Raw genomic sequence first — 24,157 nt, 5'->3', positions numbered from 1 at the left:
TTTGTTTCTGCGGGGTACCACGACTACATTTTTTATGTATAATGTATTTGAAATGTATTTTAAATGTGTGGCCACCACAGGTTTCTTGATAGAAAAATGTTTGTACTAAAATTTGTCTTACAATACCTATTGATAATCGTAAAAGAAAATTTTGCCACGCCCCCTAAAAAGCCCACAAATAAATCTGTCTGCCTCTCACATAACATATACTGAAATAGCCGGTAGGTGGCACTGTACAATATCGCTTTGCTGCTTGTATATCTCCACTTCCCTTCTGCTCTTAATCTGAGAAACAGCACTCGTTCTTCCTAATTTTTTATAGCGTTTGTTGGATGATCGCACAATAAGACCCATCCACAAAGATCGGCATTAAATGACTATAAAAGAAAAGAACGTGCATATTGATTTGTTATTAAAAATATATGCAAAATGTGGACGACTATGGATAAATATAAAAATATTAACATTTTTGTCACAAAGGTTGATATAAAAACTTATTTTTGCTGTGGGTGCGATTGTCACTATATTCCCTTCAGTTTAGGTTTTACTTGTGAATCACCTTGTCAAAACCGAATGAAGAACAAGTGATGGCCCATATAGAAAATTGTATGTGCGCTTTTTCACAAGATAAAATTCAAATTAACCTTTTTTGAAGTTCCTTCGGATTTCACTTCACTCGTTTGTTGTATAGCCTCTCACGACCAAGTAAAATTAAATTGTATAATTTAAGTATTTTATTATTGTTAATCTAGTTTTTTTCCGGGCTTCGGAATCCCTGGTCAACGCTCCTAAAAAACAAGGGCATCTGTTAAAAAAAAAATGTGTTTTACTTGTATACTTTTATATTTACCTTTTTGAACTATCTAAAACCCTTGGCGGGATTTTTGTTGGCACAACACATTTCATCCTTCAACCCTCGGGACACGGAACCAGAATTGTCTAGGTTATGTTGTAAAACCTACAACAAATCTCAAAAGGGAATGTATTTTAAATGTGAATCATCGCACTTAAGGCAGCAATTACCTGACTTTATTTATTTCAAAAAATAAATAATTAAAATGCTTCTTCTCTTTTCATAGCCCAAACAACATGCACCAGTATTTCTTCTCCTTTTGGTTTCTTCTTGAACATATCGAGAGATGCGAAAAAAACAAGGACCGACGCATTCTGACTTTCCGAGCGCCGAGAGTAGGTAAATTATAAGACACAGAAAAAGAGGGAAATCTCGGATCATTTGCCCCTCTTTTTTGCACGATCGATCTGCTAGCGTCGACAGCGGCATTGAATTTAATCTGAACTGAAGGGATGGTGCTTTGTGGGTATTGGGGTTTCACATGCATTAAAAACTCAGTTGTTTTTAAACGGATGGACTCTATGGGATGAGGAGATGACTCAAAGATTTACGTTTTGGTCAGTTTCCAAGTCTTGCCAAAAAGTAAATAAATATAGTATGTAAGGTGGAATTTTTTTAAATGCGCAGAAAAAAAAATTAAATCAAAATGTCACCAAAACTTGCTTCTGAGAAATGTGAGACCGCACACACAAATCGGTATTTTAGAGGTATGCAAGGGTATAATGATTTAAGTGGGAAGCTTGCAATGCAGTGAAGGAGTCGTTTCCGATCCCATAAAGTATATATATTCTTGATCAGCATCCCTAGACGAGTCGATATAGCCATGTCCGTCTATCCATCCTTTCCTACGCAAACTAGTTTCTCAGTTTTAAAGCTAGCCAGAAACTTTTCAAAAGTCTTATTGTTTTGCAGGTAGTATATAAGTCGGAACCGGCCGGATCGGACAACTTTATCTTATATCTCCCATAGGAATAATCGCATTTTTTTTTTTAATAAAATATTTGGTGTTTTTTTAAATAAAACCTCCTATGCTTCGAAATACAATTTTTAATTAGTTCTGAATTGTGAATCAACTTTTATCAAAATCAGACGACTATATCTTTTTGCTTCCATATGAACGATCTGAAAATTGGTGAGAAAATAATATGAAATAATAATACCTTTGGTGTTTCCTAACATATAACCTTCTACGCTTGGAAATAAGATTTTTTAATGAGTATTGAATTTCGAATTTTATTTTATCAAAATCGAACTGTATATATAGCTGCCAGAAGAACGATCAAAAAATTGTTGGAAAATAATATCACAAAATTATATATTTTGTTTTTTTTTTTTTAACTTATAACCTCTTAAGCTTGGAAATAACATTTTTAATGAGTTCTGAATTTTGAATTAAACTGTATCAAAAACTATGTCATAAAGCTGTCATAAAAACGATCGAAAAGTTGGTGGGTAAATAATATCAAACAAATTATAGATTCGGATTTTTTGACACATTATCTTAAAATATTTTTTATAATTTTAAGATTTCCGAATTTTATAAAGAATAGAAATTGGACCACTCTAACATATAGCGGTCAAAGAAACGGACAGAGGAATAAAGAATTCTTTTTTTCTTATCATTGATGCTAGCAACAATCTTTAAAAATGTACCAAGGTGTTGTTAATGTTGATTATATCTTATAACTGCAAAAGTACATAAACTTTGGCTTGCCAAAGAGCTTAGGCGATTTTTGTACATAGCGTTTAATTTTTTTTTTAAAGATTACATTTTTCAAAAAAGCGTCGGTTTACATAAAGTGTAATAAATATCTAAAGAAGTCGAATGAAATTCTCTAGGGGGACTGTTTAGCCACAAATTTCTTATGGAAATAAAAAAACTCTTTTACCGTTTGCTTAGATAATTCTGTAAGTAAACAAGAATTGCTTAAAATTAAAAACTATATATCACCGTTTAAAGGGCAATTTTTTGAGGACATTAACAGCATTTTTAGTCAAGCTAACATTTTATTTTAACTTAAATACTATAGAAGTCACCGAATTCAAGACGGTAAATTTCACTTTGTATCGTTTCAGGGGAAAATGGAGAGTTAGAAGCAAATAAGGTGTTCAATTTTAGTTATCTCTCTCGCACAACCTCAGCTGATTAAAGTTTATAACATTTTTGAGGCGTCACTGTCTGCCCACAATGGTTCGAATTATTTTTTCATCACGCTTGCCAGAACAAAAATCTTATCAGTGGTAAATTTGCTAATATTAATATAGAAGTGTCATTCGGAATCATTCCACATGTTGAACCTGGATTTAGTTTTCCGTTTTATTTTCGCTTCGGATGCCGAATGTTGCTTAAGCCAAATAGCTGTTCTCTTCAGCGATTCTCTGTGTGAACAAGAATCCGTTTTAAATTGCAAGCAATTTTATGCGAGAGTGTACGAGTATATTACTGAATTTTGTGCCGACTAGTGTGACAAGGCTATTACAGGCACGCACTCTGTGGGACTTATGAAGCACTTCTGAATCTACTAAACCTATCGAATCACTTAGTACTTGTCGTTTTTATAACAAATTTCATCACACTGATAACTGTAAAAAAATTAGGTAATTGTCTATTCAAATTTTTAATTTGAAAATAATTACATAATTTCATCGACCAATAAAGGAAAATGCAAGGACTTGGACTACAAAGCTTAAAAAAAAACCCAGCAGTAAGCAAAAAATACATATTTCGTCTTCAATATGTAATTGTTACATAACCGTAATTTTACACTTAAATTTAAAGTTAATTCCGCTTTACGTGTGTGTTGGAGCGGGAGCTATAGGGGCCGTCTACTATATGGCTCGGCTCGCTACTCGGAACCCAGATGTCACTTGGAACCGCTCATCAAATCCCGAGCCATGGCAAGAATATAAAGACAAACAATATAAGGTAAATTTTTATTTTTTAGAGTAGCCTTGGTTATCTTGTTAGTCAAGTATGAGGGGCCAGCAATATTGTTTTACATTTATTTGTCGTATATAAGTATGACTTATACCTTCTTTAGCACTCAACTAATTTTCTAGTAATAATTAATTTTAACCCTTTTCAATTTAAGCGTCTGTTTACAACTCCAACAAAATTTAACCTTGACTTAAAATTAAGAACAATTAATTTTCAAATTTTTTTTTCCATTTTTAGTAGAAAACTACATAATTTATTTAACGCAATTTCTGATTCTCTACGTTTTTCATGGTATAAACTTAGTAAAGTTTTGCACCAATTAACATGTATAACTGTATTACAATAATTATAAACTATAAACGCTAAGTTTTATACCACTATCTCCTTAAATTTCCGAGTTGTGAGCTTTAATTGACCCTTGTCTATAACCGCTTTGCTGAGATGGATTATTGGATTGTTAAGCTCTTCTTCAGGCTCAACAATGCGACAAAAACCAAAAGAAGCAATAATGATTTCTAACCTTCAATAAAACACGTAGGATAACAAGAGAATAGACTAATAAAAATATTAATTTTTAACTGTGTACATTTTTTAAGAAACCCAATTATATTTTCATTAAATTTAAATCCAAAATGTATTTAAAAACTTAATATTTCGCCCTCTGTTTTTAAAGTTATTCTAACGCAAAGCGATTTCAAGGCAACCACAAATAAAAAAATGACAATAAAATAAAAGGCGTCCTAACTTACATACCCTTCCCCCATATAATTTAAACATTTTTGAACTTGTGCGCAATGTACATATACATACATATATAGAAATATTATCACTTTTTCTTCGTTTCAGTTTTACTCGCCAGTGAGGGATTATACAAAAACTAAGAGTGCTGCACCAAACTTTGATGAATAAATTACGCTTATTGGGTTACTGTAATTAGAGTACAGAAAATGTAGTTTCAAATTGCTTCAGAATATTAAAAAACACCTACATTGCGTTAAACGACCATTTGATTGGATAACCTTTCTTTGTAAGAGGGTTTTTTTCTAAGACTATTTAAGTTTAAGATAAGCTCTTACTCTAACCAATTGCAAATCTAGCATACACTTACATTATTCGCTGTGAAAATCTCTACAATTGAAAATTTCCAGCTTATTAGAAGACGTGGTAGATTTTCGCAATTCTTATAAAAATTCGAGGACAAATTATTATACCCGTTACTTGTAAAGTAAAAGGGTATACTAGATTCGTCGGAAATGTATGTAACAGGTAGAAGGAATATATTCTTGTCGATCTAGCCATCTCCGTCTGTCTGTATGAACGCTGAAATCTCGGAAGCTGTAAAATCTAGAACAGAAGTTTGTTTCAGCGGGGTGCCAGCCCACAATCCTCGAAAATCTGTAGCGCCTACAGTTTTTAGGATAGAACAAAAATTTTAACTGAAATGTATTTGTCCATTTTCCACGCCCACTCTAACGCCTACAAACCGCCCAAAACTGTGGTGGTCACAGAAAATTTTGTTTGCTAAAATGTATCTGTCTCGTCAATACCTATCGATTGACCTAGAAAATGTTGCCACGCCCACCCTAACATCCACAAACGATTTAAACACTTAAATCTGTCTGCCAACCAAATAATATATACTGAAATATCCGGTAGGTGGCGCCTTGCACTATCGCTTTGCTGCTTATATATCTCAATTTCGAGATCAATTTCAATATCTTCCTAAAGCTAAGTAACGGGTATCTGGGAGGCACTTGTTTTTCTTTTAAGGGCTTTGACTACTTGTAGATCACGTCCTTGGAATGTCGGAAATGGTGCTTAATAATTTTATTTATGACCAGCTTTGATGACATAAGAACTAGTTCTGAATTTCGAATTAAATTTTATCAAATCGGACGACTATATTATATAGCTGCCATAGGAACGACCGGAAAACTGGTGGGAAAGTAATATGAAACAAATTAAATCTTCAGTGTTTTTTTGACAAGAATTTTGGATTAAATTTTCTAAAACCAAATAGTTATTAAAAAAACGATCAGAAAAATAATTAAATATGTATTTTTATTTTTTTTTTTTTTTTTTTTTTTAAACAGTTTTGTTTTTTAGATTTTAATCGTGTTTTCTTCTACTCTGAGATATAGAATATGTTAGACGATGATGTTCAGAATGACGACTATAAAATGTTGCTGAAAAATGTGGTGTCAGGTTTCGAATAACATGGAACCGGTGTACAGGTGGTTGAATTGTAAGAAGGGCTATACTTCTTCTTCCTGTTTTATATTACGGGAATAACCAAACAAAGGTTGCCAGGAAGCTAGATAACAGGTAATAAGGCAGTTTTTACACAATCCTTAAATTAGGTAATCAACTCGGTTTACCTGATGTACCTTGAAATTGTCCCTAAAAGTTTTCCGCCATCCAAAAGGTTATATCCACCAAAAAATATAAGGTAAAAGGGAAAAAAATGTGTTACAAAATAATAAAAAGTCATTGCAACGAAGACGTGAACGGTTGCTTAACCTTGGTAGACGTCTCGCCGTGTGGTCACTTCTTTGTCTGGTAGAATGTTTAATTCGCGATGTATTTTTTCGTTGCGAACGTACTACGGTGCCCCGGTGATTGTTGTCAAGATCTTCGACTGAAACCGCTGGACTATGCTATGCTATTGCTGGCATTCCCCCATAACTGGGCGCCGTACATCCATATACCGTACCAAGTTATATAGCAGGCTAAGGGGAGACCGAGCGTTAATAAGCCAACGAAGGCTGCTGGCTTTAAGCTTTAAATGTGTTTTTTTGGTTTAAATGTGTCGGCACTATGTGCGTCTTCTGTCGAGGTGTACTCCTAGATATGTCACTTCGTTTGCTTGCGGGAGTACAGTGTTGTTTAACGTAAGCAGCGGACAGTTTTGCTAGTTCAGGGTGATCGTAACTTGCTTGCATTTTTGTTGGTTCACTTTAATTCTTGATCTTGACAGACTATCAAATGCTTGTGAGACATCTAAAAATAAGGCAGTACAGTTCTCTAGCTTTTCGTTCTGAATTTGTGATGTTATCCGTTTGACCTGCTCAATTGTTCCGTACTTTTCACAAATCCCAAATTGATGTGATAGGATTCCTTCCTGGAGTCTTGTGTGTTTATCCGAGCCAATACGCATTTTTCAAAGTTTAGATAAGCATGAAAGTAGGCTTATAGGGTTATTGGGCTTGGAATTGCCACTCCCGACGTAAGCGTCGTTTTTCGAGGACGAGCTGTTCGATTTGTAGATTTGTCTTCTTTTAATTGCAGTGTGCATTTATATCTTGAGGTGTTGAAGCTCGAGCTCCAGTGAATTAACAAAGCTGGGTAGGTCGGTTTTATCGCTGAGCTAAGGACTTAGCTCAATGTGTGAGCTAATATACTTCTTGTGCTTAACTCAACTGGTTTTTTGTGAAGTCAATTTTAGTGATTGTTACAATGTTTCTGGTTGTCGGAGTAGTCGCACAGTTTTTTGGGTCTGCTGGCAGGTATGTTATATATATTATTACAGAAGAAATATAGTCGAGCTTGATCTTGGCTTTGATAATTGAATTTTAGAGCTGCTTTCCTTTGGAGTTACGAAACGAGATCCCCAGTGTGTGTGCTTGGTATTGTAGTCTCCTGCTGCTGTGAAGTGGGCTCCTAATGAGTTGAAAAACTGCATAAGCTAAGCACGTAGAAATCCGTAGGAAAGTCATTATTTGGATTGTTGTGACACCAGCATTTGAATCAATAAATTTTGATTTCGCGTTATATCTTTCATAGTTGTTCGCACAAGCGACAAAAATTCAAAGTTGATTTTTGCCTACTCCGCCGATTGATGCTACTAAGCCGGTTCTTGGTATGCAGATTGCAGAATTGAACTTTTTGAGGCAGCAGTAGCCAATCCTGATTTTAAAGCGATTCTAAAATTATTTTCAGAGTTCATTTGAACTTTTTGTCGTAGTTATCCTTGCCAATAAGCTTAATAATTTTGATAACAATAACATTGGAACTTTTTTCTCGTATATAAATAGAGACTTTGGCTTCCTTTTCTCGACGTCAGTAGATTCGGCCGCCTCAACCTCATAGGCGTGTGCCAAGATTTTAAATCGGTTCATGGGCGTTTCTATTGCAGCTAGGGTAACATAGCCAAAGGTTATTTGACGTTGAGAGTTCAGGGGACCGGCATTTGGATGCCGGCAGAATATGTTCATAGTTTTTGTTCTCTTTTTTTCGGACAGCGCAGCGGCAGACGCAGAATAAACATAAAAAACATTTACCAGAATTCCGACCAATTCATAATCTCAAGAGCAGCACCTCCAGGCTGGCTTAGACGAAGCCGATCCCAATGTGCTCAAAATCCGCAAGTAATTTAAAGGTGCAAGTAATTTGAAGGTGGCAGAAGATGCTCGATCGCCAAATTCCACCGCTCGCTCTCAGAGAAGAAGATGTGAAAGAATTCGAGCCAGCTAACGATTAAGAAACACTGCCAATCGCACGACCTGGAAAGCCATCGACAAAAATCGAGAACCAGAGCGCGATAGGGACGCTGTAGCGCGCGCAATATTCAGGTCGCATTCCATGAAGCGACGACGAGAGCAGTCGCAAAACACGGTTAATCATGTTATTTAGAGATCGATTGAGGGAAATGGAGTACCCAAAAGAGCGCGCGACGCTGCAGCGCACGCAACCATGAGAGCGACGACGACAGCAAGTGCAAAATACTGCTGACCATGTTACCTGGAGATTAGTCAAGGCAAATCAAGCGCGCACCAGACGCAGCTGCTGATAAGATCCAGGTTCACTTAAAAATAAAATTCCAATATTTCCATAGTTTCATGACGGAAACTATTCGACTCGCTCGGATCATTCAAGCTGAGCCATTCTTGGATAACACGAGCTATACAGAAAGCACAACACTTCTGTTGACAGTGATTGGCTCAATCAAATGGGAGCCGAAAAAGAGATACCTTTCATTGTAGATAAATTTGGACGAGAAGTTGTAAAAGAACTACATCGTCAACTATCTCGTTCTCAATCAAATGAAGAGCAAGAAGGAGATTTAAATCCCGGAGGTCATGAAACCTGGCTTTTATGCGTTTAGGCGATTTGGTTAATCATTTTTTATTGTTAAACTGGGCACAGACGGTATTGAACCCCTCATTGAGTTGCCTAAAAGCACCTGAGATATTTAGAAGGCTGTTTCGAGTCTGCTTCATAAAGCCGCTCACCTCAACCAACAATTCCTTGCAGGACCTACATGACCACATAAGACCAGAGCTAAGATCAATATAATCTTTTACTCTGCCGGTGATTCCTGCACATTTGACGCGCATCATCGAATCGCAGAGCTAGCAAAAAATAAGGGGGCTTTAAGTTGAAGACGAAAGTGTACAGTTTTTCTTAGAACAGACAAGGGCCATTAAAAGAGAACAAAAAGAAAAATTAAATGAAATAACATATCGAAAATACCTCAAAGTGAGCACGAGAGAAAAAATATTCTATCGACTGAGCGTGGCTTGTGCGACACTAACAACTTTCAGCACGAACACATACAATGTAAATCAAGCGAGACAGATAGAGAGTTACAGAAATAGCACCGAAAAAGTCTACCAGAAATTCAGCAGGTTCATAGAGAGCAGGTTACAGTTATAAAATAGAGCGAGGGAGATTGAGAGGGAGTAAAGGTGCAAGTTTAGAGAGCGTACGTTACACAAACAAAGCAAAGAGATTAAACAAATCTAATAGAAATGTTAAAATAACTATTAACACGTACCCGGTTACTGGGAGATCTATTTAAAATTACTAGCGCAATTGTTAGGCCAATCTTTGTAAATAAATACACACAGAACACTCGCACAAAATCACTGAAAAAGACAAAAACTCGGAGCTAAATCGAAATAGAATCACCATAAGATTTTGTTTTGTTAAATATAAAATTTCGAAGGACATGCAACATGTTCCTTCCTTTCGGAACGATGAATAAAACAGTTTTTCGGAAACTTGGATGCGGATGCCAAAAATTATAGAGGTATTTCTAAATTGTCGGCAATTTGAACGTATTATTACTTCTTATTTGCAACATTTATGTTCCTGGCTTATTCACCGTATTAGTATGGTTTTGTTAAGCGAAGATCGACCACCACCAACCTTCTTAAATTGACATCTATTGTAATAAATGGATTTAAGAAAAATACAGGCTGGCATTGTGTATATGACTACATACCCTTCCCCCATATAATTTAAACATTTTTGAACTTGTGCGCAATGTACATATACATACAAGTAAATATAAATTGATTGGTAGTTAATGTAATGGTGGTTAGTTATTCCTCGCTGCAGTCGATGATGCTGCAGACGCCGGAGGTATTTGTGAGATGATTTCCCCTTGCGGTTGCAGGGGGGGTGTTGCCACTCCTTATAGGCAGTGGTTGAGTTCCCTGGCGGTTGCCGGGGGGGATCCTTCCTGTAACAGGAGTTATGATGGGAGCACTTGCCCCGTTGTCACGGCCCTTGAGGCGCGGTGACCAATTCAACAAATGAATTTACAAATTAACGGCAGTGCCGGAGATTGGTTTTATGCTCTTTATTGTATGAGACTCTGACACAAACTGAAACTTAAAGCTAACAAAAAGTATTTCATAGCGGCCACGCAAATGTGCAGTGCTTGCCGCTATGCATGGGCTTCCGGCCAGACGCTATGTCAGCAGTTTGGCCAGAGCGAACTCTTAAATAATCGGACATTGCCGCTGCTTGGTTAACTTCAGTTAACTACTCCCCCCTCAGGAATGAGGCCGCCCTCGGCCGACCCTATTTGGGCAATCATCTCCTTCAGCTGGGCCGCGGTTTTTCGGGCCTGAGTGACTCGCCGATAGGTCAAGCCGATGCAAATTAGAGCGCAGCATATTGCTCCCGCTATGAACACCAACTGATGTAGTCGCTGGTGATTAATTTCCTTCCCGAACTCTTTGATGTGCTCCAGATTACGTTCACTCAGTCGGTGAAGGTATGGAAGGCTAAGAACGTTACGTTCCATGGTGATGTTCAGGGAAGGAGAGCTGGCCACTCCTGGAGCCCTCTTCTGGGCCGTGTCATGATTGACCAATCGGGTTTCATTGACCATGGCACTCTTTTCAAACGTGATGAGATATGTGCCTTTTATATGGGCACAGGTGCCATTGTCCACACACACGTGAGCCGAGCGATCATTCACAATTACTATTCCTTCATCAACATAAGTGATGGGATGTAAATCGCTTTGCTGGGTCTCGCAATGCGCCGTGCCTCCAGCGTGAAGCTCTTGGGCGCATGATCTTCTGCGAGCCAATCGGCAAAATGTAGCTCCTGATGTCGGGGAGCACTTTTCCACGGTGTGGATCTCACTGTTGCATTCGGCAATGACGTTATCCTCCAGCCTGAGCATGGTGTCGTGATGTGACACTGGGAAAACGGTAATCTTGCTGCAGGCCGACTTTATCTTTGGAAACTTAATAATAAAATGTAATATGTTATCGGACTGTAAGATCTTAACGGACGATACGGACAAAACATCCCTAATCGCGGTCTCGGTGGGCTCTTCCATCCACACACCTTCCAAGTCTGCATGATCTAGGATGCTGGGGCTAACAATATTAACTTTGGCAAGTGCCACTGCTAGCATCAAACCCTGTAGCTCCATTGCTATCATCCTATTTCGAGTTAAAAGCATCTCGAATAGGTGCCCAGTATCAATTTGGGACTTTTTTGCCGACCTCAGAAGTTGGTTGACGGTAGCGGAAATTTTATTAATTTGAATTTGTACTTTGTTGTTAATATTAATCTGCCTATTGTTTGCATTTGTTAATTGGAATTGATTAAATTTAATTTTTTCAAAATCTTCTGCGTCCGGCGTTCCTGCCACCACCTTTAGCGCAGTCCCTAAGAAGTCTAAACTTCTTGCCACTCTATGATGGACGCTCAAAGAGTCGAGCATGTCGCGTAAGTGGGCGACGTCAACAACCAAGAGTTTCTGCATGTGGGATTGCGGGAACATGACGGTCATCCCATTAGTTTCTTCGATGACGCGCCTATATTCCGAGAGATTTGCCGAGTGCTTTATAAAGGCAAATTCCTCCCATATCAGGATTCGCCCATCAACGATGGGGATATATTTGGCTTTGGAATAGTCCGTGACGCGTGCCGAAGTTGTGGCCAAAAGGAGAATCAGGGATATGGTTGAAAACCTGTAATTTTGATGTGTTATGAATTTTGTTGAAGTTGGGTAGCCCACCATCAAAGCATGATTAAAATAATAAAGGGTGCAAACTTATGCCTAGTGGCTAGAAAAAAGATAAAGAAAAGTTTGATTATCAGGCGGGCGATAACATGGTCGCGCTCGGCCTACCTAAGGTTGTCTTTGTGGACCACCCTCCCTTTAATGAGGACTGTGGTCCCCATGTCCGCTTCAACGGTTTTCTCTTCACATAATGGTGAGAGTTTGTTGCCTAGGCGTCTGTTGGACTTCACTAGGACTTTCTCGCCAACCTCGAATACTCTATTTTGGCGGGAAGCGTTTTCTCTGTCCCGGAGCTTGTCTTGGGCGAGTTTAATTTTATCTTGAATTCCATATTGTGGCTCACCTGATTGTGCCTGAACCACGTCAGCCGGTCTCTTGTCGATGACCGAGTGGATGGACTTGTTATATCTGGCCGTGGCCAAAAGTATCAGCTCTACGGTATCGCTGATGCCTTTATCGATTTTAAGACATCTAGCCAGCTCTACCAAAGTGCTGTGGAAACGCTCCACCTGTCCATTGGAGACACTGTGTAGGGGCGGAGCATTTGAGATGCTAACGCCGAAATGGTTTTCCAGCATGGTCACGATGGTGTGCGAGTTCAACGATGGTTCGTTGTCGCAATATACGACCTTGGCCTTAGGGAACATATTCATCAGCTGTAGTAATGCTGGTTTGAGATCTTCTATGGTCCTAGAGGGAATTGGTTGGACTACCGCAAATTTCGAGAATTTGTCGATGCATGTAAGGAAATATTTTTTATCCGTGGAGAAGATGTCTATGTGCAGCATTTCTCCTACTTGAGATGGGATTGGGGTTTCGCCAAGCTCTTGTTTCTTCGGATGCCTGTCGTATTTTGCCTTGGCGCAAGTCTTGCATGAAATGACTATTTCGTTCGCTAGCTTGGCCATTTTCGGGAAGTAGTACTCGGAGAGTACCTGCTTCACGTTTTCTTGGGCAGATCTGTGAGCTCTGTTGTGCTCGACAGTAAGAATTTCTCGCCTTTCATTGACTGCAAAAATGTCCGTTACTCGGTTTTTGCAGTGCCAGAATCTTGTGGCAGGGAATTGTCGGATTAGTTTGTCCTGTATCACTGCGAGCGTATGCAGATCGCAATGAATGGCGTTTACGCCTTTAGGAACTATTATGGTTGCGAGCTCTTCCAGCAATGACTCCTCGTGAGTGAAGTCAATAATATGCCGTCTCTTGTTTCCAAAGAGAACGAAGTTCCGCTTTGACGGAGAGCGTGCTTCCTCCAGAATTATCTGGTTTTGAAAGCAATTGAGGGGCTTGTCCGTGGATTGAATTGTGTGGGTAAGCGACAGCTCACTGTGAATTGTGGCCGCGCTTGAGAATGCCTCTTCTTCTTCTACAACGTTGAGTTGTTGCCTCGAGAGGGCATCTGCAACTAGGTTGGCCTTGCCAGGCATGTAATGGACTTTGGCACCACACTCATCGATGCGTTCTTTCCATCTTTTAATTTTTGTATTCGGATTGGAATCCGATACCGCGTAGGTCAGCGGTAGGTGGTCAGTGTAGATGTTTAAATCTTTGACCCCATAAAGGTAGTGGCGCAGGTTCTCTAGCGCCCAAATTATAGCTAACAGCTCCCTTTCGTTGGTAGCGTAGTTAACTTCTCTGTCCTTTAAGGTCCTAGAGATCATAGTGATGGGGCGTCCCTCTTGTGAAAGCACCGCGCCAATGCCATATGCTGAGGCATCTGTCGTTAGATCAAACGCCTTTTTATAGTCGGGGTATCTGAGGATGACATCCTCAGAGGCCAGGATGCTACGTAGCTTTTCAAAAGCTTGCCGTTGCTGCTCGGTAAATTGTACCTGGATGCTTCTGGATCTGTGTCTGCTGACATTTCCGAGCTCCCCTTTTATAATGCTCGAAATGGGCTTAGCTATTGATGCAAAATCTTTAATAAAGCATCTATAAATGCCAGCCAAGCCCATGAACGATCTTACTTCGAAAACGTTTTTGGGCTCAGGGAATTCTTTAATGGCCCTGACCTTTTCTGGGTCTGTCGTGGTCCCCTCGTTGGTGACTACAAACCCCAAAAATTTTACGCTTTTTTTGAAGAAGACCGATTTTTCCGCCGACACTCTCATGTTAGCGTCGTGTAGGCTCTTTAGAACCCAGTCCACGTGTTGTATGTGGGCGTTTTCGTCCTCTGAGAAGACGATGACATCATCGACATAGACGTAGCAAAATTTGCCAATCTGTTCTCGCAGTACGTCGTCGATGGTTCTTTGGAAGATGCTGGCAGCATTTCTTAACCCGAATGGCAGTCGACGGAACTCGTATTTTCCCCCGTTTACGGAAAAGGAAGTTTTCTCACGGTCACGTTCTGCCAGAATAATTTGGTGGTAGCCGGCCTTTAAATCGAGCGTTGTAAAGTATTTGGCTTTGCCTAAATTCCCTAGTATCATAGGGATAATTGGCATAGGGTAGCGATCCGGTATTGTCCTCTCGTTCAATTTTCGAAAGTCTAATACTAGCCGCATTTTACGGTTTCCAGCCTCGTCGGTGCCCTTTTTGTCTACTACCCATATTGGGTTATTGTAGGGGGATCTCGACTTCTGGATTATGCCGTTTTTTAGAAGGTCTTGGATTTCGCCATTGACGAAATCTGCCGCTCCCATCGGATACGGATAGGGTCTGGCATAAATGGGCTCCTCATCAACCGTCCTGATGGTGGCTACCACAGATGTGTTGTAAGGTAACGCCTCATTTGGGCTTGCGAAGGCGTTTTTCCTGTCGCTTAGCATTTTTGAAAATGCTTTTCTGACCAAAGGTGGTGCGCTAGAGCAGTCCACCTCAGTGAAATTTACGTTGGGACATGATTGGAACTCTAGCTTTTCCGTCTCGGTGCCCCATCTGAGGTGCCCGGAAGCTAGGTTAAGTGATGCCCCTGCTTGTTTTAGCAGGTCAAGTCCGATGATGGCATCAAAGGAGGACAAATCTGGTAGAATGAAGAACGTAGCCTTCAAGTTAAACATGGAAACAAAGCATTTTTTCGTTATTGTGGTGACGCCATGGATGGAATGTACTGAGAATGGCGAATCTACTGGGCGGACGCCTTTCAACCCCTCGTATGGACGGATGAAATTTTTTGACGCGCCCGTGTCTATTAAAAGCTTCATTTCTACACCTGCTACTCTTCGTCTGATGACGGGTAGCAGGGACTTTCCTCTAAAAAATTTATGACGTCCGAATCGTAATCATTAATAGCGTCGTCGTCAATTTCCTGGGCCGCGCTTGAAGCTGCGGCGGCATATTTGTTCCCAGCATCGCTCGCGCTCTGCGCGACGTGATTAACCCTCTGCCTTTTGTGTGGGGCAGATCGATCGGACTCAGCCGGCTTCCTGTTTTGGTACGCCGGGGCCTGGGATGGCCGAAGCATTTTGGACAGCGATGGGTCGATGTCCATGGGTTCAGGAGCGCCTCCACTGTATGGGGCGGAGTGTACTTGCGCCTTGTGTTGTTTGACGTAGTACGGATTTTTTCCAGCATTTGTTTGTGCATTTGTCTGCGCAGAGGCCTGTCGGTACTCTTGCGCTTTCGGGTGCTGTTTCCTATCTTTATCCTCTTGGCTTTTGGCGAAAGAAGCCGCGAAGGAGTATCTTTCGTGGTTGGATTCCACTTCTTGTGCCAAAGCGAGAGCTGAAGGAATATCTTTCGGTTTTGCCGAGAAAAGGACATCCGTGAGGCTGCGCTTAAGACCCGAGATAAATACTCGGAGTGCGTCATCCCGGAATTTGTCACACAAAACTTTTGCCGCCGAGGCTTCGTACGACATGGTAGCTTTGTTGGTGAGCAAGGTGAGTTTTCTCTCGACCTCGTCGTAGTATTGGAGAAGGGTCATATTTCCCTGCCTAAGAGTACCCATTTCCTGCTCGATAACGTGCATCTGCCGCTTATCATTGTACGTAAAATCGAGTCGATTTATAATCGCGTCGAAATTTAGTACAGTGCCAAACGAAGACAGTACGGCATCGGCAGGGCCCCTTATTTTATTCCTAATAATAATAACCGCCTGATAATGGCGCGAGCTATGTTCGTAATTTCTGAAAATGTAATATGCGGCTACTGCCGCTTGTCTCCAGGAGACGTATGCTTCCTGTGCTCCCGAAAATTCGGGGAGGGACTTGACGGCGTCTATGGGCTCGTCACACTTGATGTCGTTCCTAATTTCTATAGGCTCATATTTTTTTATTTGGGGAGCCTCCGCTTGGGCGGGAGCGATTTGTCTTTCGTTGACCAGTTCGGTCAGACGGTGTATAGCCAGGCGCATTTCGTTTTCTCTGCGCTGGTGTTCGATATTGGCTTCTTGAACAGCATGTTGAACGGCCGCCTGTATGGTGGCCGTCATCTGTTCCATGCTGAAAGCCATGTTCGCGAGTATGGGAGCGCTAGCGTTAACGCTTTTAGGGGTGGAAGATCTGGCCGGCCCTTCGGTCTCCGACTCAGAATCGCTAGAGAGTTGTCTTATGTTTCTATATTGTTGAAACGGATTGCTCATGTGGAGCTGCGGCTATAAAGTCGCCCGAAAGAAAAAATATTTATGTATGAATTATGTGCCGATGGAGGCGATTGGAATGGTTAAGGGGCCGCGGGGGCTGAGCTACCGCTTCAGTTATGTGAGCGGGCTCGTCAAGTCGCGCTACTGCTGTGTCAAGTAGCGGTAAGGCGAGGGGTGCGCGGGGACTGAGCCGCCGCTTATGCAAACAGAGAAAAAAACAACAAAAACAACAAAGTGCCACACTGCATGCGCGGCCGTATCGTGTTCTCGAAAGTGGAGTGGGGAAACAAAACGGAAAAGAAAAATAAATAACCAAAACTGCGCGGCTAATACCAAGAATTCTTGTGTAACAAAAAAGACATATAAAAGCTGAATTAAATACACGCGATTATATGAATTATTTCCGATTGAAATTTAAAATTTTTTGCCAGCGATTTTTTGGTTTTGGTTAGGAATTTTTATTCCGCACTTTTTGTGTTATGTAGAAATATTCATTTATTTATTCACAAAAATAGAAATGCAAACAATATTGGGACAATAATTGGTTTAGATATTTTATAATAGGTAAACAATGTTAATGCCAAACCGTCAGCCAACTAACAAAGATTATTTAAAAAAATTTTTTTTTTTTTTTTAAATTTTATGGGGCTGCAGTTTTTTTGTTAGCGTAAGGCACAATATTTTACTATTCTTGCCCTTCTTTCTTTTTTTTTATACACACAAAAAAAAATTCATGCAGACATAGAAAAATGGTGTAAATAAAAGTGCTCACTTACATGGTTCTTTTACGATGGGCGCCAGTAAATATAAATTGATTGGTAGTTAATGTAATGGTGGTTAGTTATTCCTCGCTGCAGTCGATGATGCTGCAGACGCCGGAGGTATTTGTGAGATGATTTCCCCTTGCGGTTGCAGGGGGGGTGTTGCCACTCCTTATAGGCAGTGGTTGAGTTCCCTGGCGGTTGCCGGGGGGGATCCTTCCTGTAACAGGAGTTATGATGGGAGCACTTGCCCCGTTGTCACGGCCCTTGAGGCGCGGTGACCAATTCAACAAATGAATTTACAAATTAACGGCAGTGCCGGAGATTGGTTTTATGCTCTTTATTGTATGAGACTCTGACACAAACTGAAACTTAAAGCTAACAAAAAGTATTTCATAGCGGCCACGCAAATGTGCAGTGCTTGCCGCTATGCATGGGCTTCCGGCCAGACGCTATGTCAGCAGTTTGGCCAGAGCGAACTCTTAAATAATCGGACATTGCCGCTGCTTGGTTAACTTCAGTTAACTTACATATATAGAAATATTAATATTAATTATCACTTTTTCTTCGTTTCAGTTTTACTCGCCAGTGAGGGATTATACAAAAACTAAGAGTGCTGCACCAAACTTTGATGAATAAATTACGTTTATTGGGTTACTGAAATTAGAGTACAGAAAATGTAGTTTCAAATTGCTTCAGAATATTAAAATACACCTACATTGCGTTAAACAACCATTTGATTGGATAACCTTTCTTTGTAAGAGGGTTTTTTTCTAAGACTATTTAAGTTTAAGATAAGCTCTTACTCTAACCAATTGCAAATCTAGCATACACTTACATTATTCGCTGTGCAAATCTCTACAATTGAAAATTTTCAGCTTATTAGAAGACGTGGTAGATTTTCGCAATTCTTATAAAAATTCGAAATTATTATACCCGTTACTTGTATAGTAAAAGGGTATACTAGATTCGTCGGAAAGTATGTAACAGGTAGAAGGAAACATTACTGACCTCATATTAGGCATATATTCTTGTCGATCTAGCCATCTCCGTCTGTACGTCTGTCTGTATGAACGCTGAAATCTCGGAAGCTGTAAAATCTAGAACAGAAGTTTGTTTCAGCGGGGTGCCAGCCCACAATCCTCGAAAATCTGTAGCGCCTACAGTTTTTAGGATAGAACAAAAATTTTAACTGAAATGTATTTGTCCATTTTCCACGCCCACTCTAACGCCTACAAACCGCCCAAAACTGTGGTGGTCACAGAAAATTTTGTTTGCTAAAATGTATCTGTCTCGTCAATACCTATCGATTGACCTAGAAAATGTTGCCACGCCCACCCTAACATCCACAAACGATTTAAACACTTAAATCTGTCTGCCAACCAAATAATATATACTGAAATATCCGGTAGGTGGCGCCTTGCACTATCGCTTTGCTGCTTATATATCTCAATTTCGATTTATCTTCCTAAAGCTAAGTAACGGGTATCTGGGAGGCACTTGTTTTTCTTTTAAGGGCTTTGACTACTTGTAGATCACGTCCTTGGAATGTCGGAAATGGTGCTTAATAATTTTATTTATGACCAGCTTTGATGACATAAGAACTAGTTCTGAATTTCGAATTAAATTTTATCAAATCGGACGACTATATTATATAGCTGCCATAGGAACGACCGGAAAACTGGTGGGAAAGTAATATGAAACAAATTAAATCTTCAGTGTTTTTTTGACAAGAATTTTGGATTAAATTTTCTAAAACCAAATAGTTATTAAAAAAACGATCAGAAAAATAAGTAAATATTTATTTTTAAAACAATTTTGTTTTGTAGATTTTAATCGTGTTTTCTTCTACTCTGAGATATAGAAAATGTTAGTCGATGATGTTCAGAATGACGACTATAAAATGTGGCTGAAAAATGTGGTGTCAGGTTTCGAATAACATGGAACCGGTGTACAGGTGGTTGAATTGTAAGAAGGGCTATACTTCTTCTTCCTGTTTTATATTACGGGAATAACCAAACAAAGGTTGCCAGGAAGCTAGATAACAGGTAATAAGGCAGTTTTTACACAATCCTTAAATTAGGTAATCAACTCGGTTTACCTGATGTACCTTGAAATTGTCCCTAAAAGTTTTCCGCCATCCAAAAGGTTATATCCACCAAAAAATATAAGGTAAAAGGCAAAAAATGTGTTACAAAATAATAAAAAGTCATTGCAACGAAGACGTGAACGGTTGCTTAACCTTGGTAGACGTCTCGCCGTGTGGACACTTCATTGACTGGTAGAATGTTTAATTCGCGATGTATTTTTTCGTTGCGAACGTACTACGGTGCCCCGGTGATTGTTGTCAAGATCTTCGACTGAAACCGCTGGACTATGCTATGCTATTGCTGGCATTCCCCCATAACTGGGAGCCGTACATCCATATACCGTACCAAGTAATATAGCAGGCTAAGGGGAGACCGAGCGTTAATAAGCCAACGAAGGCTGCTGGCTTTTAGCTTTAAATGTGTTTTTTTTGGTTTAAATGTGTCGGCACTATGTGCGTCTTCTGTCGAGGTGTACTCCTAGATATGTCACTTCGTTTGCTTGCGGGAGTACAGTGTTGTTTAACGTAAGCAGCGGACAGTTTTGCTAGTTCAGGGTGATCGTAACTTGCTTGCATTTTTGTTGGTTCACTTTAATTCTTGATCTTGACAGACTATCAAATGCTTGTGAGACATCTAAACATAAGGCAGTACAGTTCTCTAGCTTTTCGTTCCGAATTTGTGATGTTATCCGTTTGACCTGCTCAATTGTTCCGTACTTTTCACAAATCCCAAATTGATGTGATAGGATTCCTTCCTGGAGTCTTAGTTATGTGTTTATCCGAGCCAATACGCATTTTTCAAAGTTTAGATAAGCATGAAAGTATGCTTATAGGGTTATTCGGCTTTTTTATCATTGTTATAGCTGACTTTTTCCTTCTCTTTGGATAGTGGCCAAGTTTTGCGATGGCGTTTAAAAGGATGGATATGGGAGCTCAATGATCATTTTTGAAGTTATGTGGTCACAGCCCGAAAATTTTTTCGGATTTAGTTGATTTTTGATGATGTTAACGATTTCGTTTGGGCGAAACTCAATTGGCTCATTTTGAGAGCCACAGATGGCGATCTGTGGAATTGCCACTCCCGACGTAAGCGTCGTTTTTCGAGGACGAGCTGTTCGATTTGTAGATTTGTCTTCTTTTGATTGCAGTGTGCATTTATATCTTGAGGTGTTGAAGCTCGAGCTCCAGTGAATTAACAAAGCTGGATAGGTCGGATTTATCGCTGAGCTAAGGACTTAGCTCAATGTGTGAGCTAATATACTTCTTGTGCTTAACTCAACTGGTTTTTTGTGAAGTCAATTTTAGTGATTGTTACAATGTTTCTGGTTGTCGGAGTAGTCGCACAGTTTTTTGGGTCTGCTGGCAGGTATGTTATATGTTGCCAGAAGAAATATAGTCGAGCTTGATCTTGGCTTTGATAATTGAATTTTAGAGCTGCTTTCCTTTGGAGTTACGAAACGAGATCCCCAGTGTGTGTGCTTGGTATTGTAGTCTCCTGCTGCTGTGAAGTGGGCTCCTAATGAGTTGAAAAACTGCATAAGCTAAGCACGTAGATATCCGTAGGAAAGTCATTATTTGGATTGTTGTGACACCAGCATTTGAATCAATAAATTTTGATTTCGCGTTATATCTTTCATAGTTGTTCGCACAAGCGACAAAAATTCAAAGTTGATTTTTGCCTACTCCGGCGATTGATGCTACTAAGCCGGTTCTTGGTATGCAGATTGCAGAATTGAACTTTTTGAGGCAGCAGTAGCCAATCCTGATTTTAAAGCGATTCTAAAATTATTTTCAGAGTTCATTTGAACTTTTTGTCGAAGTTATCCTTGCCAATAAGCTTAATAATTTTGATAACAATAACATTGGAACTTTTTTCTCGTATATAAATAGAGACTTTGGCTTCCTTTTCTCGACGTCCGTAGATTCGGCCGCCTCAACCTCATAGGCGTGTGCCAAGATTTTAAATCGGTTCATGGGCGTTTCTATTGCAGCTAGGCTAGCATAGCCAAGGGTTATTTGGCGTTGAGAGTTCAGGGGACTCAGCATTCTTTTGATTTGGATGCCGGCAGAATATGTTTATAGTTTTTGTTTTCTTTTTTTCGGACAGCGCAGCGGCAGACGCAGAATAAACATAAAAAACATTTACCAGAATTCCGACCAATTCATAATCTCAAGAGCAGCACCTCCAGGCTGGCTTAGACGAAGCCGATCCCAATGTGCTCAAAATCCGCAAGTAATTTAAAGGTGCAAGTAATTTGAAGGTGGCAGAAGATGCTCGATCGCCAAATTCCACCGCTCGCTCTCAGAGAAGAAGATGTGAAAGAATTCGAGCCAGCTAACGATTAAGAAACACTGCCAATCGCACAGCCTGGAAAGCCATCGACAAAAATCGAGAACCAGAGCGCGATAGGGACGCTGTAGCGCGCGCAATATTCAGGTCGCATTCCATGAAGCGACGACGAGAGCAGTCGCAAAACACGGCTAATCATGTTATTTAGAGATCGATCGAGGGAAATCGAGGACCCAAAAGAGCGCGCGACGCTGCAGCGCACGCAACCCCCAGGTCGAATTCGTAAGAGCGACGACGACAGCAAGTGCAAAATACTGCTGACCATGTTACCTGGAGATTAGTCAAGGCAAATCAAGCGCGCACCAGACGCAGCTGCTGATAAGATCCAGGTTCACTTAAAAATAAAATTCCAATATTTCCATAGTTTCATGACGGAAACTATTCGACTCGCTCGGATCATTCAAGCTGAGCCATTCTTGGATAACACGAGCTATACAGAAAGCACAACACTTCTGTTGACAGTGATTGGCTCAATCAAATGGGAGCCGAAAAAGAGATACCTTTCATTGTAGATAAATTTGGACGAGAAGTTGTAAAAGAACTACATCGTCAACTATCTCGTTCTCAATCAAATGAAGAGCAAGAAGGAGATTTAAATCCCGGAGGTCATGAAACCTGGCTTTTATGCGTTTAGGCGACTTGGTTAATCATTTTTTATTGTTAAACTGGGCACAGACGGTATTGAACCCCTCATTGAGTTGCCTAAAAGCACCTGAGATATTTAGTAGGCTGTTTCGAGTCTGCTTCATAAAGCCGCTCACCTCAACCAACAATTCCTTGCAGGACCTACATGACCACATAAGACCAGAGCTAAGATCAATATAATCTTTTACTCTGCCGGTGATTCCTGCACATTTGACGCGCATCATCGAATCGCAGAGCTAGCAAAAAATAAGGGGGCCTTAAGTTGAAGACGAAAGTGTACAGTTTTTCTTAGAACAGACAAGGGCCATTAAAAGAAAACAAAAAGAAAAATTAAATGAAATAACATATCGAAAATACCTCAAAGTGAGCACGAGAGAAAAAATATTCTATCGACTGAGCGTGGCTTGTGCGACACTAACAACTTTCAGCACGAACACATACAATGTAAATCAAGCGAGACAGATAGAGAGTTACAGAAATAGCACCGAAAAAGTCTACCAGAAATTCAGCAGGTTCATAGAGAGCAGGTTACAGTTATAAAATAGAGCGAGGGAGATTGAGAGGGAGTAAAGGTGCAAGTTTAGAGAGCGTACGTTACACAAACAAAGCAAAGAGATTAAACAAATCTAATAGAAATGTTAAAATAACTATTAACACGTACCCGGTTACTGGGAGATCTATTTAAAATTACTAGCGCAATTGTTAGGCCAATCTTTGTAAATAAATACACACAGAACACTCGCACAAAATCACTGAAAAAGACCAAAACTCGGAGCTAAATCGAAATAGAATCACCATAATGATTTTGTTTTGTTAAATATAAAACTTTCCAAACTTTGATGAATAAATTACGCTTATTGGGTTACTGAAATTAGAGTACAGAAAATGTAGTTTCAAATTGCTTCAGAATATTAAAATACACCTACATTGCGTTAAACAACCATTTGATTGGATAACCTTTCTTTGTAAGAGGGTTTTTTTCTAAGACTATTTAAGTTTAAGATAAGCTCTTACTCTAACCAATTGCAAATCTAGCATACACTTACATTATTCGCTGTGCAAATCTCTACAATTGAAAATTTCCAGCTTATTAGAAGACGTGGTAGATTTTCGCAATTCTTATAAAAATTCGAGGACAAATTAATATACCCGTTACTTGTATAGTAAAAGGGTATACTAGATTCGTCGGAAATGTATGTAACAGGTAGAAGGAATATATTCTTGTCGATCTAGCCATCTCCGTCTGTCTGTATGAACGCTGAAATCTCGGAAGCTGTAAAATCTAGAACAGAAGTTTGTTTCAGCGGGGTGCCAGCCCACAATCCTCGAAAATCTGTAGCGCCTACAGTTTTTAGGATAGAACAAAAATTTTAACTGAAATGTATTTGTCCATTTTCCACGCCCACTCTAACGCCTACAAACCGCCCAAAACTGTGGTGGTCACAGAAAATTTTGTTTGCTAAAATGTATCTGTCTCGTCAATACCTATCGATTGACCTAGAAAATGTTGCCATGCCCACCCTAACATCCACAAACGATTTAAACACTTAAATCTGTCTGCCATCCAAATAATATATACTGAAATATCCGGTAGGTAGCGCCTTGCACTATCGCTTTGCTGCTTATATATCTCAATTTCGATTTATCTTCCTTAAGCTAAGTACTCGGTAATGGGAGGCACTTGTTTTTCTTTTAAGGGCTTTGACTCCTTGTAGATCACG

The 24,157-nt window shown here is 39.9% G+C and overlaps 1 protein-coding gene across 2 annotated transcripts in view; it reads left to right on the top strand.

Moving 5' to 3' along the window:
• Positions 1–3,323: 3,323 nt before the first annotated feature.
• The window catches only part of LOC108025105 (cytochrome c oxidase subunit NDUFA4), a 31,077-nt gene continuing 10,243 nt past the window's right edge, over positions 3,324–24,157 (top strand). The window contains exons 1-4 of one of the 2 annotated variants that reach the window (XM_044092714.2): positions 3,328–3,451; positions 3,513–3,558; positions 3,633–3,779; positions 4,638–4,790. In XM_044092714.2, the coding sequence (XP_043948649.1) occupies positions 3,517–3,558; positions 3,633–3,779; positions 4,638–4,700 (252 nt within the window). In that variant the 5' untranslated portion in view covers positions 3,328–3,451; positions 3,513–3,516 and the 3' untranslated portion in view covers positions 4,701–4,790. Of the gene's footprint in view, positions 3,452–3,512; positions 3,559–3,632; positions 3,780–4,637; positions 4,791–24,157 lie in introns of those variants that run through there. The other variant, XM_050888860.1, reaches the window with a different exon arrangement.

Source organism: Drosophila biarmipes, chromosome 3R, assembly GCF_025231255.1.
Source record: "Drosophila biarmipes strain raj3 chromosome 3R, RU_DBia_V1.1, whole genome shotgun sequence".
Classification (NCBI taxonomy): Eukaryota; Metazoa; Arthropoda; class Insecta; order Diptera; family Drosophilidae; genus Drosophila; species Drosophila biarmipes.
Note: the sequence above shows the minus strand (reverse complement) of the source record. Positions and strands in the feature narration are given on the sequence as shown.